The sequence below is a fragment of the Onychostruthus taczanowskii genome, unplaced genomic scaffold (assembly GCF_017590055.1).
Source record: "Onychostruthus taczanowskii isolate IOZ18803 unplaced genomic scaffold, ASM1759005v1 scaffold6, whole genome shotgun sequence".
Classification (NCBI taxonomy): Eukaryota; Metazoa; Chordata; class Aves; order Passeriformes; family Passeridae; genus Onychostruthus; species Onychostruthus taczanowskii.
Window position 1 is genome coordinate 5,660,967 of NW_024503679.1, and position 13,581 is coordinate 5,674,547.

Sequence of the window (13,581 nt, forward strand, 5' to 3'; positions counted from 1 at the left end):
AAGGGGACACTGATTGTGGTGGAAGGCAAGCCTTGTTCTCTATTATGGCTGTTTCATTAGGGCCTCTGCATGAGGCCCAGCAATCCATTCAATGAGAGAACAAGTCCTTTTAATTTGAGCTTAAGGATCTTGTTTAGCAGGTCAGAAATCGTGCCTTGCAATTCCTAATTAACAAGTCATTAACTAGTCTGTTGTGAGATGCTCGTAATCTTGTCTAATTAAAATGCTATCAAGTTAATTCATAAATGTGGGAAAACTTAATGGTGGAATTTGCCTTTCGTTTTGTTTATAAATTCAGTAGTGAAGAGGAGGAGCTGGCTCTTACAGAGTTTTGATTAAGTTGACATGCACTTGGTGTGAATTGTTCCTTAACTCAGCAGCTTTCACCACACTTGGTCCACTTTATAGCCTTCCTCTATAGGAATAAAGCCCAACAAAGACAAGGACTGCTGCATCCATCACTATGCATATTTTAGTGTGAATTGCTGACAATTTTTTTTCTTTTTTTTCTTTTTTTTTTTTTTTTTAACAGCTTGCTAAGGAGCCAAACATTTTTGAAGATTATTCTGGTCTGTTCTTATTGGCCTTTCTCCAAATTAAAATAAAAAACGTGTCAATCAAATGTAATAGCAGTTTCAGGGCTAAAATGAGACCCTTTTGCTGAATAAATTCTTTTTGTTTGTTTCTTTTGGGGGGGCAGGAGGGTGTTTGTTTTGTTTTTGAGGGAATGGAGCCCTCACATTCCTCACAGTCTGCTATAGAAAGGCTCTGTAAATAGGTTTGGAAAAAAAAAACCCTGACTCTAAACAAATAGATTTAGAAGCTGGGTATGAATGATAAGGCTATTAGAGCTTGTCCCTTGTGTTACTGTACAGTGAGCACAGTTTGTTGTGACTAATGCTAAATAGGGTTTAGAGTTGCATTCAGCATCCCTTATTGAGGAAAATCCTGAAACACCACAACCTATACTACAGCAAGACACAGTTACTCCTGTGCATAAAAGAGCTTTTGCTGAATGGGGTTGAAAAAATAGAGGCAGTCTGGGGAAGAACATGAAATTAACTTAATAAGGTCTTAAAGCCAAGATAGTGTGGTGTTTGAGGATTTTCAGCAATTTTTGTTTGTCTAACCCTTGTTTTATTCCAGGTTTAAATAATGAAGAGTACCAAGTGGTGATTGGAAATGATACAACCCATTACATCATTGATGACTTGGAGCCAGCCAGCAACTACACCTTCTATATTGTAGCTTACATGCCTTTGGGAGCCAGTCAGATGTCTGACCATGTGACTCAGCACACCCTTGAAGATGGTAAGAAGTTATTTTGGTGAATGTTCTTATCTGCACTGAGTCAAACTGTGCAGTTCAGTGGTAGCAGTTCCTGAGGGTCTTGAATTTCTGTTGGTACCAGTGAGACTTCTGGATACCACAGTGCAAGACAGCAGCTCATGAAAGGAATGAGAATAAAATAACATTCTGACAGAGCAACAGTGGGTATTACAGAGTCTCTTTCTATGCTGAAAGACATTTCATTAAATCATGTCAATCGTGTCTAGATCTTTAAGAACCCCTTTCATTATGAGAATTTGACAGTAGCATAGGATTTAGGCTACCATCAAATATTTTTAGGATTAAAAAAAAAATAACCTGTTGTTTTGTTTTGGGTTTTTTTGTGTCTATGTGCCTTTTTTAGTAGAATCGGAATTTTGTAAAAGACCCTGCTGACTTATTTCTGTGCAATGATTTAATTAATCTGAACATCATGGCAACAACACACTGTTTAGTGTAGATCATTAGCTCTGATTAATAAATTCTGACAGGGTTAAGCTTTGCCAGCATGGAACACTGCCATTTCTGGTCGTCTGCCAGTCTCTTTATCAGAACCCTCATTACATGGTAAGTGGAAGAAAACGTGCACCAAGTGTTCGACTGCAGGTTGTTTGGGCCCTGGGTTGGAGCTGCTGCATCTAATGCCTTGGCAGGCAGTGTGTCAGACCAGTCAGGTGCTGATTGCCTTTGATTGCTGCTGGCAGCAATAAGAGAAGAAAATGTTGAGAGCCTTACAGAAAAAAGTTTGCTTAAGCTGTTCTTCACGCAGCAGGTGAGAAGTGTGAGAAGTGTCAAATTATCCTTAAAGAAGAATCTACTGAACTTTCTGGATTATTTAGTCTTACATTACTGGCATCTCATTGTGGGCTGAGGTATCAGACAAGAATTTTCTCTCTTTTCCCTGAGCTCAAAAGCTTTGTCTTTTCCTTTTCAGTTCCCTTGAGAGCTCCTGAAATCAGTTTGACGAGCAGGAGCCCTACAGATATCCTCATCTCGTGGCTGCCGATTCCTGCCAAGTACCGGCGGGGCCAGGTGGTGCTGTACCGTCTGTCCTTCCGCCTGAGCACCGAGAGCAAGGTGCAGGTGCTGGAGCTGCCGGGCACGGCCGCTGAGCACCTGCTGGAGGGGCTGCGGCCGGACAGCCTCTACCTGGTGCGCATCACCGCTGCCACCAGGGTGGGCTGGGGAGAGGCGTCCCTGTGGACCTCGCACCGAACTCCCAAAGCCACGAGTGTCAGAGGTAACTCTTGGCACGCTGTGCGCTCAGCAGCGAGGGCTTCTGGAGTTGTTGGGTTTTTAGATTTTCTTCTTAATTCAAATTGCATAGAGCAGAGGAAAATGAGGCTAGAAGCTAAAGCATCTGAGCGGCGCACATGCAAGGAGTAGACTTTGCTGTGCCATTTTGTTCAGTGTAAAATACGTTTCTGCAAACTGGAACGCTGCACATTAGCAGTGTAATGTTCTAATTAAGGATCTGAGTTCTTCCCTGTATGTCTGTATTATTAAAAAATGCGTGTATATTTTGAATATGCAAATTGATGTGTGAAGTCCAATTTGTTATAATTGAGCTTTGGATTTTATTATTATTTAGTAATGTCATGCAGAAGAACATCCAGCTTCACAGAAATAGCTTGAAAACTATGCAGATTTGAATTTTTAACTTTATTCCTTAGCTGTAGTCCGCATCCTTCTGCTTTGGATTTAATTGAGTTTTGACTACTAAAGTGAATTATTAATGCTTGATGAAGTGTGATGGTATTGTTAATCATATTTACTCTGGCTCACTTTAAAACAGGAAGTAACTTTGTAATTGTCTTTGGAATGCTTTCATTTTTGCTTAAAAATAACTACCTCATAAATTTATTAATTTATTAAGATGCAGAATTAAAAGCTGTTTCTATTCTGTTGTATTTGAAATTTAGTTGTTAGATTTAGGTTATAGGGACCCAGATATCATAAGAAAGAAATAATTACCTAACTACATAGATGAGTTAGAATCAAAGTCCGGAGTGAAGTTTGGACTGATGGACATGCAGATTTTTGCATGAAAAATAGGTTTTTCTAGAACACAAGTCTATTTTCTGTCTGTATTTCTCAACCCCAGCACCGAAGTCTCCCGAGCTGCGTTTGGAGCCCATGAACTGCACAACCATTGCAGTGCAGTGGCAGCAGGACGCAGAGGACACTGCAGCTGTCCAGGGCTACAAACTCTACTACAAGGAAGAGGGGCAGCAGGAGAATGGACCCATTCTGCTGGATGCCAGTGACCTGGAATATACTGTCAGTGGTTTGGGTGAGTGTACAAAATACTTCTCAGCTCTTTTGGAAGATAGTGATACCTTAGAGAGCTTAAATCACTACACCTGTCAGGCAACAGAATTAGGTTTTCTCAGCAATAAACTTTGCAGTCTTGAATTAACCTGCTGAGGGAATAATCCTCTCACAAAATATGTATTGCACAACACTTAGATAACCAGATCTTGTAAATCTTGTATAAGTTGGAAGGACACCCAACTACTTATCACAAGATACAGAACTTAGTAAATGCTGCTAGTAAATGACATGTCTTTTTAATATTCACTTTGATATGCAGGTTTTAAATATTTTTGGTGTTTTTTCCTGATCTAGGAACAGTGAAAGGTTAATATAAAACACCAGAGATTTTTCTCTGCTATTTTTAGCCTATTTCTGTCTTACTCATAGCCTTTGTCAGAGGTATACTGCATGACGAGCACTGTTTGTTCAACATAGAAGCAAGTAGCTCTTGTGCATGTTATAATCCTGTTAATATTTTTAAGGAGCACTGGTAAATATTTGCAGGACTGAGCACAGGGCTTGCTGAGTACCACTGGAGTCCTTCACTGGTCACTTGATTCTCTTTCCTCCAGTAGTGCTTGCAATGTGTATTAGCACAGATGTGTTGGGTTCATCCCCAGGTAGAAGGTACTTTGTTTGCATGCAGAACTGAGAGTTTCTTTCGTCAAAAGATGCAATTTATCACATAATCAGCAAAGGTAATATAGGACTTGCCACTTGCTGTTTGAAATGTGTTGAGATAGTTTACTTGGTGGTATTGTGGAGAGTTAATCTTGGCTAAGTTATCAAAGTCAGCCTGCAGTCTTAACTAGGTCAAATGCCTTCCTGCCCATGCTCAAGCATTCTCATCTGCTGCATACAGTTGAGATACAATTTTAGGGGAGATTTTAGAGGAGTATTCTGGTCTGTTAACTGGACAACTGACCATCTGTGACCATTTCTAGCCAGAGCATCTGGCAGTGGCCGACTGTTTAACAGAGCTGTGAGACAAAAGAGCACTTCTGAGAGCACAGAAAGGATGTGGTGTCTGTGTGTCCTAGGATAGAAGTGCATAAATCTTTTTCTTATTATGCAATAAAAAGCTGTAATTTCAAACCTACAAACTTATTACCAGTGTGATCTACATTATATGGATTTTCTCAGTACTCTAATACTCCTCAGATGAAAATACTATTTTACAGAATTATATTAAAATATATATTCTCTGTGTGGTTTTGTTGCATTTTCTTCCTAGTAAGCATGTAGACAGATGGGAAAATGAAAGAAAAGTGAGTTGGGAAATTACAACTTTGACATGTCACATGGTTGCAGTTGACTGAATTGTGAGAAAATTGCAACAAGGAAGAATTACTGTGCTTGAGTTAACCATTCAGTCATGATGCATGTGATGTGTTGAGTGTTTATTCTTTATCATAGTTCTCAGTATTTAAATATGGTGACCAAAACATGATACATTCCATATACTCTGATTGCTGTAATTTATATTTTTCACATCTGCATAATTTGTGCTGCTGCTGGGTGGTTTCACTGAAGAGTAGTTGTTTTTGTGTTGTGGGTTTTTTTTGTTTGTTTTTTTTTTTTTTTTAATGGGATATATTGAGTTATTTGAAGTATATACCAAATATGAATTTTCCTAAGTTTCTTTGCTGGTTTCTTTTTTTTTTTTTTTTTTTTTTTTTTTTTTAGCATTTACAGTAAAAGGCATTCATCACTACGGCTACAAAAGACTCAGCTCAGGAAAATTGATTAGGTCATGATTTTCCACTGCTAAGATGGTTACTTACACTGCAGCTTGGAAAGCTCACAGAGGCTTCTCGTAGCGATAGTGCCTGTCTGACTGCTCTGTTTGCCCTTTGCCAAACTGCCTGCTTGAAATACTTGAGCATGCCAAATTATTTCTTAGAAAGCAGTACAAAGCCAATCTTCTGCCTCTGGCAGCTGCACACACGGTGCTTATAGCAGGTAGAATTGTATGCAATATGTAAATCCACAAAGACTGTAACCGCGTCCACACATCAAGAAGAAGATTTGTTCATTGTTTTATTTCTTGTGAATAATCTAATTTATTTATGCATTTAAAAATTAAAACTATTAGTTATTAGGAAGTGGTACTACCTGGTACAACTTGAGGTGTAACAAGGCAAGCCACCACACTGGGATTTGTGTCTATGGTAAACTGATTTTTCATGAACTGGACAGAAGCTTTGAGGACTGATGTTCTGTCATCCATTTGCCTCTCCTGAGGACACTAAACTACTGATTTATTGACAGAGTCTTTAAAATAAATGTCTTCATTATGAGCTACAGGAATTAGAACACTGCAAGTGTGAAACTTGAAGGGGAAAGGTGTGTGTTAAGACTTTTGGTATAATGTATGTTGCATAATATGGTCAAAAGGAAAAGTTATTCCTAATTTGAAAGAATATGCTTACAGTCTTAGGTACTTCCCAGAGCAAAGAAGGAGCAGTTTCTCATGCATTATCTGTTGCCACAGCATTTGTATGGCTTCCAAGCACTCCCTCTTCATGTCTTTGTCATGACCTACAGCTGCCCTACGTTCCCTCTTCCTTTGCATAGTTAATAAACTGCAGACAGACTTCTTGTGACATTTAGAGCATGTCAATACATCTGTCCATGGAACTTCTGCAGATGTTGGTACAAATGCCACTTGTGCCAGATATGTGTATTAAAGAAGACATTTCACTTACCCTGTGGCAGTTAGAGTGCATCACAAAATGAGAGTTCATGATTGTCTCTAACCAGAGAGAACACGAGCATTGTTATTACAAGCACTGTTGATTGCTTGGTTGTTGGTAGCTTTGATATAGCTACTGTAAATAATTGCAAGTGTCTACAGGACTCTTGATGGAAGAATAATTGTGCTAGATAAAGCAGAATCAGCCATGTTAGTGTGAAATAGATTTCAATGATTAAACATGGAATGTAGAAATATGAATATTATGCTCCATATTTTTAGTCTCTTGTTGGTTCCTACCTTGTGTTCTGAGACGTGACCTCTCTTTCTCCAGTGTAGGTCTACCCAGTTACTTCTGTGTGTTTTTAAACTGGATTATTTACATGCTAGTCACCATGTAAACAGAATTAAATGATCTGATCATTTATTCTCAAAATAAATATCCACAGTTTCACATAGACATTTGTTTGTGTTAAAGGTCTTTGCATTTATTTTTCAAGAGCAGACCATTTCCTCATCCAGTGTAAAATTCCATTATTACTTGAATATGCCACAGGAGCAGACCCATGGGTGCATACCATGGATTTTTTTCTATTTTTAATTCTTCTTGGTCTAGAAATTTTACCCTCACAGCAAGTCTTTCATTGTGAGGCTTGATAAGTCTGCTGGTATCAGGTAATGGTTCAGGATGTATGTTCAGAAGTTGAAGTGAATTTTGCTGGTGGAAGTTTGTTAGGGAACCGTCTGGCTGTGCAACAGGAGAGGGATTGGAAAAAACTTGGAAGTTAAAGACACACAGTGTCCAGAAAAGCTCAGCTCCCCCTTTAAGTGTGTTCAGATTACTATTTTCAAAGAGTACTTAAATCGTGTGCAGGTGCATCTGTGGCTCCATGAAGTTGGTGTCACTGCTGGGCTGAGTGGAGTGTTTGTCTGTCAGAGCTCGCTGGGTTTGCAGCTGTATCACTGGTAGGAAAGAGGAGCCTGTACAAGGATGGCAGTGACTCAGAAGAACCATCTGAAGCTTATCTGGGGGGATAAAATCAAATTCAACTTCTTGGTTGGCAAACTCAGGAAAGCCTGATCAGTTCTGGTGCTGTGATGAGAACTGTTTTTCAAGCTGCTTGGAAATCTTAATAGCTGAACTTCATTGTTCAGTTCTTATCATGCTGGTAATTAATTGAATGAATGCCACTGGTGATTGTGTGCCTTTAGCCTCCAAGCCTTCTATACTTGGAGGGAGGGAGGAAAGCAAGGATTCACTTTGCTAATTCATTCTTCCCTGATTGCTGTGTGGGAGCTGTGCCACCCTGGTGCTGGCAGTTACATGAGGGTGTCAGGAAGTTGCACTTTGGTGACAAGGCAGATGTTGGGTCCCAGTGAATGCACCCAAAACCCTGAGGCCAGGAGGTGCTGGCAGATATGTGCACACGTTCTGTAAGTGCTCTTTTGTTTTTTGCTGCATGATGATATCAGAGTAGCACGTCTCCCACAGACACCTTAGGGGATGGAAAAACGAGTCTGTTTGCTTTAGTGAGCCTGGGAGCCCAGAGCTCCTTGGCCTTTCCCTGCGAGTTCCCTCCCCAGGACAGCCTGGGTGCAGTGTCCTGTGCTGGGAGCTTTGCTGCCTCTGCAGGGCCTGGGCTGCAGGGCCACTTGGCAGGAGCATGGAATGGAGAGTATGGAGTGTGTTATAAAATAAACCGTTCAACTAATAAAGTGGTTGATGATTCCTGAGAGGCTTGGAGACACTGCAATGCAAGCTTTCTCTCTGGGAAAGCTTCTCTTGTGCTGATGGGGTCATCTGAACTGTTTAACATGAGGTGCATAACAGCCCTGGTACTTCTCCTGTTACCCTGGTTTTATATTACCCATTGGCATTTTTCCCTTCCCCAATCTACTACTTTTGGAAAAAAAAAAATAAAAATTAGATTCTGTCAGACTCCTGTGTGTGATATACTCCAAAAAGTTTGGTCTTAATCAGAAGAGCTTCCCTGTCTGAAAGCTCTTCTGTGTTCTGCCTCTTCCCAGTTACAGAGAGGAGAAATAAAGCAAAGTGCATTTCCCAGTGTTCCTTGACTTGGACAATATTTCCAAGTGAAGAATTTGTCCAAGTCTGAATGACACAAAGGCACATTTTGTGACCCTGCATGGCACTCCTCTTTGGAAAGGGAGCTTCTGCTGAAGAATTAGCCAGCTACCTACTACACTTAGGATTCCCTCAGAGACTCGCCCTTCAGTTGTTTAATTTCACTGGGATCTATTTATATTGTGTTACAGCCATGACTGCAGCTAAGCTTTAGTCCAGGGCAGCAAAGATGACAAGGTCATTCAACAGTCTATAGAAATTGAATAAGGGTGTGTAAGAAGAGTCACTGCAAAGAATTCCTCCAATTAAGCTGCCTGCTGCACATCACCCAAGCTTCTCTTGTAATGATCCTGTTAAAGTGCTTTAAAGTTTCATAAAGCAGTTGATAGGGTGGTGAGATAGCACACAGCCGTTTCATTTGCACCACATTGCAAATGAATGTGCTGGAAAATGTAAGTTTAAAAAACTTAATGGCATCTCTGACAGTGTTGATGCTATCTTTCTTAAGAACTGCAAATGCTTAAATATTGAGAAGGAACACTAAGTGCATTTCATGAGTTAATGCAGTCATTTCTGAAAGCTGGGGCTATAATTTCAGTTTTATCCCATGTTTTGTTGGTGTCAAAATGTAGTCTCACATTGCTTGTATCTGACAGTTCTGGAATACTGAAAATTGTGTATATGGGAGTTGATATTGCTTTTTGTTTATAAGTTTCTGTGGAAATTTAGTTTGGAATTCCCATACAAATTCAAGGAGCCAGACATTCCTACAGTTATATGAAGTGATGTGAAAGAAACACAGGTTTTTCATGAGAAATACTTTTTTTTTTTTCATTGTTAACTGTTCTCAAATGGCATTAAAGAAAATATAATTTAGTATAACAGATGTACTTTTTTCTGCTTGAGGTATTTTACATCATATCAGACATCCACAGTTAGTGAAATGCTGATTTGAGCAAAAAGACAGCTCTGTTAAAACAAAATAAATCAGAAATTGCTTTAATTCTTAAAGAAGATCAACTAAAAGCTCAGTTTTCTTGCTTGGAAAACCAGATGATTGCACTGCCTGCTGTATATACTGTGGTCACTATATTTACATTGTTACATAGTGGAAAGTGTGTAATAGCTCAGTAGGTGACCAGGACAAATATTATCATTTATTTTCACTGTTTACAGCTGAGTCAGTCTAGTGTTTACTCCTGCTGATTACATCCTTAAACTAAACCTCTTATCTGTCAATTCTCCTGATTGTGTGTAACAGCCTTGCTACTACTACTTATCAGCTAAAACATAAGGGATTTGCTGAGAGGGGAGGAGGAATTGGTCAAATTGCACAGGAATAAAACCAAAAGCCCTGGAAGTAAACTGGGTATGTTTAAAATCAGCTAACTGTGACCCCTTTCTCTTCCCCAGCCATGGCAGATTATGTATATTTGTAGTTAACCAGCCCGAGCTTTGCCTAGTCCTGCTAAGATAGTGCTTCTGTGGCACCTCAATAAACAAGAGAGACACATTCCTTGCTCCACAGTCATGAAAGACAGACCTGTCACCACTCTAAATGAGTCTGTCTTCCAAATGCAGACATGGCATATCTGCATATCATTTTTTTTTTTTTTCCTTTCAGGTTCTGAAAGTTAGATTATAGATTAGAAGAGAGAATGGAGGAAGCTTTATTACCCTGTGACTTTTTTACCTATAAGATATCAAAGCAAATGCTTCTTTATAAGCTTTCACCTCTTTTATATAAGAACCATATTGCATTTTACAGGCTGTAAATGCACACAGAGATCAAACTGGGTTTTGTGTTTTGTTGTGATTTACAAACTGCTGCATCATGCTTTGTTTCCAGTGTATGGCAGTGCCAGTAATTTCTCCAGGGCTGTTTGTAGCAGAGAGCTCCCTTTAGGCTCAGATTTACCATCCATGCTTGTGGAAGACCAGACCGAGTGGCAGAGGCAGGGAAGGCATCAAATCTCTGTTTTGTGTGGCATTTGTGCTGGTGTTCTCGTTGGTCTGTGTGCAGCTGGGCTGTACTGGGGCAATAGCAGGCGGCTGCGCAGTGCAAACACCCTGACACGAGGTGAGCAGACACTGGTTCCAGACTCAGCCACTGGCTTCATGCCTTCCCTCTGCAAGGAGAATACTACACTGCTCTGCTTAGCTGAAAAATTGATTCATCAGGGGTGTAAATTGAATTCTTACTGGGCAAAACTGAAGCTGATGTTGAAGTCTGTGGCCCTATGTTGGAGCTTGTTGGCCTGGCTTCCACTACATCAGCTGTGTCTTGGGCAAAGCTTTATTCAAGCCCTGAGTGAGAATCCCAGATAAATATCAGCTTGTTCTGAGCAGATTTGCTGGGGAGTAGCCAGTTGAACTGTCAGCTGCTAATGCTGCATACCTTCTGTGCAGTTCAAGTGACACATCTGTAAAACACTGTAATGCCTTCCTTCCTGTGTAGTTCTGCCATTATTTGTTTTGCATTGTGCAGTATTGCAGATTTGTATCATTATTGCATATTTTCACTTAAATGTTTGTTCTTAAAAAGATGGCTTTGTCCTCTATGTTTTCTGTCAGAATTTAAATTTACCTCTATTAAAGAAATTGGATTTATATGTTTTTTTAAACCACATCACAGTTACTTCTGCCCATGTTTTTTGGTTTTTTGATAGTAAATGTTATTTTCATACAGTTAATTTCTAGTGGAAAGCTTTAATTAATTTTTAATGTCTTTGCCAATTTTAAATTACATCATCCAACCTCCCTAGGTTACCAATTCAGTCAGTAATCAACTGCAGTAGGCACTGGAATACTGACATTTGTAACATCTGCATTAGCAGCATAACTCGTTTTGGTGTTGATTAAAATGTTATGTATGACAGACCCTTATGAAGAGGAATCCCTGTGCTTTCTTTTACTTAACAACAGAGTCATGGAATGGCTCTAAAACTTGTGGAAATGTATTAATTTGTCAGCATGGTAAGCACTTAATCTTGGGTCAGAAAGATGCATTCTTGCTCTCTTAGTTAAGATCTTGCATGAACAGGTAGATTGTGTTTTGAAAGGATTTTTATGTCCAACATGTTTTTATGTAACCTTCTGGAACATGCTCTGGTCCAGTTTGAACTCGGTTATCTGGGAAAATAGCCCTGATATCCTCATTTGAACATGCCTTGACTTTCAACTTCCCAAGCTAGTGGCCCTTTAAAGGGAAAGGACATGACAAGAGAGTTGATCCTCAGTGCAGAATAAACATTGAGTGTACTGTACTTAGAAAATCAAGATCAAGAGGGCTAAGACAAGTTAAGCCCTGCTCTAAAGAGATACTGTGAGCTGTCAGATGGGGGAAGTGTCATTGTTTGGGACAATGCCTTGTAGCAGTGTTAAAGGTAATAATGTAAAAATATGGGCTTTACAATAAAATGTGTTTGCTAAGGCAACAGGAGAGATTATGTTCCATGGGCCACTCCAGCAGCATGGAGGGGTTTTGCCTATTTTTGAGACTTTTGCCTCTATATCAGCAGTCCCCATAACTGAGTTGGACATGTTTCTCTCAGGGGATCAGATTAATTGTGTAACAACTCAAAGAACTGGAATCAAGGGTGCTTCAAAGTAGGAGGAGATGATTTTTTGCACTCTGGCTAAATAACTTGCTAGCCTGTAGTGAAGTAAAATGTGTTGTCTTCAGGGTATTCAAAGGTAAACTTTTCCATGGTGGGAAAGCGATTAGAATCTTGCAGGAAATGCTCTCTGCTGCTCTGTGGTCTGGGGTAGGAATTCCACCATTTAGAGCTAAACCTGTGTGGGAATTCAGCTGGGAGATTGTGTCATGTTGATTGAGTAACAGCCAGGATGCATGCAAATAATGTTGCATTGTTCATTTGCTGGAGCTGAAGGTTAAAATTTGCTTCCTGAAAGGACATATTGATCACTCCTTACAATAAGAAAGTAGCAAATAATTTAAAATTCAGAACCTCCAATATGTTTTTAAGTATTACAATGAATATGTAATAAGTATGTTTTGATAGCTGTAAAGTAAAAGTGACCACTAAATAAAGACTTAATTTCTTGAAACTGGAAATTAAGTTAAATGTATACCCCCCATTTAAAGCTAAAAATGAGCAAGCAGATAATGATGGCAGGAAGGGCCAGATAAGTGATAAAGTTTCTTAAACAAAACAACAAAATAAACCAAACAAAAGAACCCCAGAAATCTGAACTGCTATTTACATTCCTGCTGTACAATCCTTTTTAGGTTTAAACAGAACTTTAAATATGGTGGTTGGTTTTTTTCCCCCTCCTTTTTTTTCCTGGAATGAGAGGATTTGTCTCTGGGAGACAGCATTATTTAATTTGCTATTTATTGGACTTCATTAGTAAAATACTTAAGTCCTGGATTGCAAAGAAACTGCTCCTTGGAGAAAGCTTAGAGAAAACTCCTGTTATAGGAAATTAAATCAACATTGTCCATTAATCATACTGCATGTCAACCCCCAGACCTCTCTTGATTGTTCTTGGTGAATGTGAGGAACCATTAGATGTGTGAGGTCCTTAAAGGTCTGAGTAAGTCAAAGGGGAAGAGTTTAAAAAAATGCCACCATTAGCACATGAAAGAGACTTCAGAGTGGACAGAAGAAAACATTTGCTGTACAGGGCTAGTTACATTTCTTAATTTTTTTTCCTTTTTTATTTATTATTTTCTTCCATTGTTAAACAACAATCCAGATGTTGTGATCCAAATGTTAATTTAATTCATCGTGAAGCTTTCTTTCATTAACTTTTTTTTGGGGCCATGTTACCAGTTGTAATTGTATGGGAAAGGTAAGAATAGGGGATCTTTGTAATTTCTGTGTTAGTGATAAGCAAACACACTTTTAAAGCTGAGCTAATATGACTTCTGGTAGCTTCCCTGTCTTAAGTAACACCTTGGTTATATATTTGCCATGAAGGCATTATTGCTAACAGAAGCATTTTTTCAATTTTGGGAAAAGATGCAATTGTGAAAAAGTGCATGTTTGTTTTTTTCAGGCTTCCTGGAGTCACACTTCTGTGGCAAATGAAGGGGGGGATGCAGGAAGTGGGGAAAAAAACAATCTTATGTTGGAAGAAGCCCCTCTTGCTGTAAAACATCTCTTCCAAACATGGGATTTTAAATTTT

At 39.3% G+C, this 13,581-nt stretch overlaps 1 protein-coding gene across 1 annotated transcript in view; it reads left to right on the plus strand.

Annotated features, from left to right (window-relative positions):
- Positions 1–13,581, plus strand: part of PRTG (protogenin) — a 78,816-nt gene that overhangs the window by 38,616 nt on the left and 26,619 nt on the right. Inside the window, exons 10-12 of the mRNA XM_041418406.1 lie at positions 1,147–1,311; positions 2,264–2,569; positions 3,434–3,622. Coding sequence (XP_041274340.1) covers positions 1,147–1,311; positions 2,264–2,569; positions 3,434–3,622 — 660 coding nt within the window. The remainder of the gene's footprint in view (positions 1–1,146; positions 1,312–2,263; positions 2,570–3,433; positions 3,623–13,581) is intronic.